This window comes from Phalaenopsis equestris, unplaced genomic scaffold (genome assembly GCF_001263595.1).
Source record: "Phalaenopsis equestris unplaced genomic scaffold, ASM126359v1 Scaffold001111, whole genome shotgun sequence".
NCBI lineage: Eukaryota > Viridiplantae > Streptophyta > Magnoliopsida > Asparagales > Orchidaceae > Phalaenopsis > Phalaenopsis equestris.
This window is the reverse complement of record NW_018165550.1, coordinates 168,723-174,959: the sequence shown is the minus strand read 5'-3', so window position 1 is coordinate 174,959 and position 6,237 is coordinate 168,723. Positions and strand designations below refer to the sequence as shown.

Below are 6,237 nucleotides of genomic sequence, written 5' to 3'. Positions count from 1 at the left end.
ATATATATTGACGAGTATTATTTAAAACAATGACCTGAGGCTATTATACGAGCCCCGGTCATCCCTTATGCGCTTAATAAATCGAGTACCATACCCTACACTTGGGGGAATCGAACCTCAAACCAGAGGGGACTTACAACTGACAAACAGATGTCCGAACAACTGATCTGAGTACGCGGCGCATATATATATATATATATATATATATATATCAAGCACAAAAAATGGTGTGTTTGGCTCATTCGCTTAGTGAACGAATTGAACACAAATTGAACACGAGTTGTTCACGAACAACAATCTGGCTCAACCAAATCACGCTTCATTTGCAACTAGTCAAACTGCGTTGTGAACTCCTTCACTAATAGGTCTTTCTACTGCAGATGGTTGAGTCTCAGAAATATATCCTGACAGAAGTAAGAAGATACGTATTTTCTATGCATCGTCTTCCTCAACTTCTCTCATTTGATAACTTTGTCATTGTCTTCTCTCTTACTTTGCCACTGCAAGTATTCCCACCACAAGGAAACATTCTTTCTCAATTTGATATTTGCAAGCTTCAACCTTTTATCTTCTAACACCTATTTATATTCAAAGATCATCTCAACTAATTGTAGTCATTCAATAAGTTGTCTAGATCCATACCTCCGTCGAACTTTGGTAGATTCACATTTATTATAAAGTCCATGTGTCCTCCATATGTGGCCTTCTATGATACTTGATTTCAAGCGTCATGGCCTTTTTTTCTTCATCACTGAAACTCTCTCTATGGAAGGGATTGAAATTCTCATCTCTTTCGCCCCTTCAATTTTTTCCTATCACGATCAAGGGTAATTTCCCCATCGGTTTCACCCTCCATGTCCGTAAGCCTCCTCTAAATTCAATGGATCCCTCGTATCTTTTCCTAGGTATGCTCGAACATATATCTCCTTGGTGGCATGACTAGGGTTTAGAGTTGAGAGGTAAAAGAAGGTGTATGAGACTAATTGAAGGTGTATGAAAATTAATTCGAAAATCAGCAAGGGAAATTAGGATTAGGTACAAATTTGTCTATGATTTGAGAATAGGAAAGAAAATTTTTAATGGAGGAGATAAGACAGATGTTAGGAAACCCTAGGAGAGGAATAGGGTTAGACTAACACTGATGTCAATTGATACCAGAGTTAACTCAAACCACAACAAAAATAAAAATATTATTGTTGGAATTCAAATAGGTCACACCAACTCTTCAAAATAAGAAATAAACAATAACAACAAAAATAAACAACCTCGGGCGACGGTGAAGTGGGTGGAAGACAATTGGCCAGTGGGGTGTGGATTCCAAAGGGGGTTACAAAGGTTGTCGGTAGCAGCAAAGTTTGGTGGTGGGGGTCATGGTAGTAGTTGGATGGTCTGAAGGAGTATGTGACAAATATGGGAGGTGCTTTGGCTGGGGTGTACGAGGTGGAGTGTATATTTATTATTTTCATAAGGCAGATCTAGCAGGGGAAAAAACAAGGGAGCTGGGTTAAAGAAAGAAGATACCAAACAAGAAAAGAAAACGAGTTATAGCCAAAATGTCTTCTCGCCGTCAAAAACAACCCTAAAAGGAAAAAGGGGATGTCGGAGGCTGTCCAAACATAAATCTCAACAAAAACTAATCCTAGAATAGAAAATAATAAATATATAGAATAGATAATTAGAAGTGGGCCCCACCCTTGGGCGGCAATCCTAGCCCCCAAAATAGGAACTAGTCGGCCCTAGTAACCCCTTGGCTGAACTGGTCCAAATGGCCTAGCTGGCCCTACTAATGTGTGTGTGTGTGTGTGTGTATTGAATAGAAAATTAATCTGGTTTATATAAAGTAAAATATGGAAATTTTATAAATCAATATTTGTGGGTAATTGACTGACGATTTTGCATTTTCCATTTACTAACTATTTTGGGTTCTTTTCTTGTTTGTAAGTACTGATTTTGAACTACATTTACAACCTCAATTTAATAATTGAAATTTACAACCTTAAATTAGCAATTTAAATCTATCCAAAATGGGTTATAAAGATAGAATACCGATAAAACAACATATTGACACAACATTTGGATGTAAAATTACTTGGAGGTAAATTTTTAGATGTATTGCATTAAGAACCTTCGAATTGCTATGGCTAAAAAGTATCATTGTAGATTTAAAGAATGAGTGAAAATGTCCCGTGAGGCTCTATATGATAACAAGTCATTTGTCAATAATGTACATAATCCTGTAAGTATGAACATACAAAACATATTAAAATTGATAGACATCTTATAAAGAACCTTGGTAATTGTATAATGTGTGCTCCATTTATGAACATGTGTAAACAACTTGCTGGTATTCTCTCCAAAGTATATCAAAGCTAGTTTTTCTAATTTTTATCAAACAAGATTGAAAATAATAACATCAATTCATTAAATTATAGGACGATGCAAAAACTACAACGTAACAAAATTGAGGCCTCAAGCTTCTCACTTGTGAAACGCTTATGATGCACCTACAATTTGTAATAATGAAGTTTCATGTTGGACACGTGCAAGACACATGCACTTGTCTGACATATGCATGACAAATATCAAACAAGCAATCTATGTATACAATTAAAACAATAATGAAAAAAATAATAATAAAAGACTTGTTTGAAACATGTCCCAAATAAAAATTTAACATTAAAAATATATTAAATAAACTTAAGTTAAGCCATCTATTTACCTTTATTTAAAGAAAGTTAAACAATTCAAAAGATATCACTAGTTTTACTTTCTTATTTTATTCTATTTTTCTATAACTATTTAAAGAAAGTTTTTTCTCTTCAAAATAATAATTAATATCAAATTCAAGCTAATAATCTATAATAGCATATGATAATTTCATTTTCAATTAAATTTATAGAGTTCGACAAATTTAAAAAATACATTTACTCATATAAGAATTCATTTCTACTTTAATTTGTATAATTGCTACATATTATTGAAATTTTGAAGATATAATATTATAATATTATGTCAAGTACATACATGTTTCTTATATTTTTTTATAATGATGGTGTCACAATAAATTTTTACTGTGCCAGTGTTCTACTATTTATATCGGTGCATCATAGTGAAGCACTCACCTTGCTCCCTCAAAAAATTACACAATCTCCCTTTCCAACAGTCACAATCTTCGCATAAAAATCCTCGTAAAAAGTTGAGCAAGGTCGAGTGAAAAAAGCAGAAAGTAAAGCAGGATACTAAATCATCTCATAGAAATCCAAACTAAAAAATAAATAATAAAAATTTTAAATTTATAATACTAAAGTATTTAAATCATTTCCCATGTATAGCACAAATAGCACATGCTATTATGAATCTCTGTGTAGCGCCATTTAAATGACGCGAGGTGTGCCGTGAAAAGCTATGCACCATAACGTGCACTATTGAGCACTATATATAATATCAAAATGTTCAATCCAATGCATTCAAGAATGCAAAGTGAAGATCCAAGATCAATTAGTCTTTTGTATGTGCTAAAAATGTTTCACATAAAAAAGTATTTATGTAGGATTCAATCAAGTGCTCAAGGAAGATGAACACACTTAAAGTGACTTTGATTTTAGCTAAGTATACTCTAAATTATATATTATATCTTAAATTATTCTTATTTCCTACAACTTTTGATAACTTTTTTTCTTGAATTTCTATTTTTTTTATTTATTTTTCAATCAATTATTTTATAAGTGCTTAATTATTACATCATAAATGGTCATATGCTTAAATCATACATTCTTATGATCTTGAATACTCATAATTGTAGCAAATTTAACTTAATTGTTAAATAAAAATATGCTTAATGCTTAACAAGTTAATTATGTGTTAATATGATTAATTAGATAATTATTTATAAAAAATAAATTTCAACATAACTTTAATCCAATAGATTAGTGAGTAATTTACATAAACTTTCCTATATAATACCACCTACAAATATTTTTAATACAATCTATTTTATTATGAATAAAAGGCTCATTTTAAGTATATTCATTACCACATCTAGAGCCCTTTATGAAAAAAAAAAGTGCCTAGTGTGTCCTATGATGGCTACAATGAGATCCTATAGTGGCTCCTTCAGAATAGCAATGACTACAAATGTAGTATTGGTATAAGTTCCTATTACCCAATAAAACATAATTCAAACTCATTAAATTCTCAATAAAACAAATAACTCTAAACATCTCTACTAGCTAATTATTTGGGATTATAGATGACATTACCTCACACTTTTTCATTTTAAAGGAGATGAAATGCATAAAATTGATGCCCACATGCAAATGAACAGCATATCAACGACTAACATACATGTGCGAAATTGCCAGTAGGCATGCCAAAATGTCATTAAATTCATTAATAATTTAAGATTAAGGTAAATAACTCTAATCATTTTCATAAGCTAATTATCTGAGATTATCGATGAAATTATCCCTCCTTTTTTCATTTGAAAGGAGATGAAATGCATAAAATTGATTCTCATGTAATTACCAAGGATCATTACGCATGCAAAGCAAAACCAATTGGAAGAATGACATTGATGGGGCATTAAAAGAAAGGGGCATGCACATACATAGCACACAATTCTCATAGATTTACATATCTCACACCTAAAGTTTCATATTTACACACGTAGCACTCAAATTTATAATATCACATTAAAAATAGCACTATTACAGCTTTTTAAAAAATAAAATACACATTTTCATGCATAGATTTACAGCAAAAAAGTGTTGTGTATGTAAATATGATAGTTCAGGTGTGAGATATATAAATGCATAAGAATTGTGTGCTACATATGTATATTTCCCCAAAAGGAAATAATGCATATTAAGCAATATATATTGCATAAGAATTTGAAAATAAAAGCATAAAAAATTTAATCAGAATAATATCATATCAGATTAATAAGGATTCACATGAGCATGCAATATGTGTAATATGTATTCATGATGTACCATGTAACTTGTAAAATAAGAAGGGCATTTACATACATACCATTCAATTCTTATGTAATTACACCTAAACTTTGCCTTTTACATATACGTATATACCACCCAAATCTTTCACATCACATAAAAAATACCACTATTTTAAGTTTAAAAAAGTCAAATACACCTTTTCATGCATAGATAAAGGGGCATATATGTAAAAATTGAAGTTTAGGTGCTAGATATGTAAATACATAAGAATTTAGTGGTATGCATGTAAATCTTTCAATAAGTAAAACAAACGCTTGTTGAACAGATGAATCGATGAAACTGGCATCTGAATTCTAGCATGAGTAGCAAGTTTACCTTTTGTGAAATTCATCCTCAAATTCTCGACCCCATATGGACTGCCCGCCGGTACCATCTCCCAATGGATCTCCCGTCTGAATCATGAAGCCTTTAATTACACGGTGGAAGATAAGATTATCATAATATCCATTCCTACAATGAGTTGTGAAATTTTCGACAGTCTTGGGACATTCTTCTGGATATAGTCTGGTGTGAATATCACCAAGAGAGGTGTGCAGCACCTGATAATGTAAGAATTGAGGTTAGGCCAATTACTTGGGACTGCTTCATTGTATGCAATCAAGTATATAAATAATGGGCACTTACATACATAGCACACAATTCTTTCGTATTTACAGAGCTCACACGAAAACAGTCATATTTACACACATAGCACTCAAATCTTTAATATCAAATCAAAAATAGCATTGTTACCACCTTTTCAAAAGTAAAATACATCTTCTCGTGCATAAGTTTAGCACGCCAAAGTGCTATATAACTAAATATGAAAGTTTAGGTATGAGACATGTAAATACATAAGAATTGTGTGCTGCTTAAGTAAATATCCCTATAAATAATGCAAAGCTTTTGAAAAATAAGAGGTCCAGAAAAATTAGGTGAATTTCATGAAATATCTAGATCAAATTATTTTTCAAGCTAATAAAAGCATTATAAAAAAGATTTGATAGATCAATTAGAAAGAGCATCATCAAATGATTGAAAATGTGGAAAAGTATAGAAGAAACATTACCACTGAATCCGGAAGGGATGAAGTGACAGCTTTTCCAATATCAGAGACAGCCAGAAGTTCGTCAGGAGGTGGCTTTTCGTTGAAAACATCTCTTCCTTTTGTTGCATCTTCTGGTTCCTCTGGTTCTCTTTGGCTGACAATAGCAAAAACATAATAATAAAAACCTGAGTGATT

At 31.7% G+C, this 6,237-nt stretch overlaps 1 protein-coding gene across 2 annotated transcripts in view; it reads right to left on the bottom strand.

The window, feature by feature from the left end:
• The window catches only part of LOC110033182 (peptidyl-prolyl cis-trans isomerase CYP71), a 37,100-nt gene that overhangs the window by 6,856 nt on the left and 24,007 nt on the right, over positions 1–6,237 (bottom strand). For both annotated transcript variants that reach the window (XM_020737085.1, XM_020737086.1), the window contains 2 exons: positions 6,064–6,196; positions 5,331–5,554 (listed from right to left, as the gene is read on the bottom strand). In XM_020737085.1, coding sequence (XP_020592744.1) covers positions 5,331–5,554; positions 6,064–6,196 — 357 coding nt within the window. The remainder of the gene's footprint in view (positions 1–5,330; positions 5,555–6,063; positions 6,197–6,237) is intronic.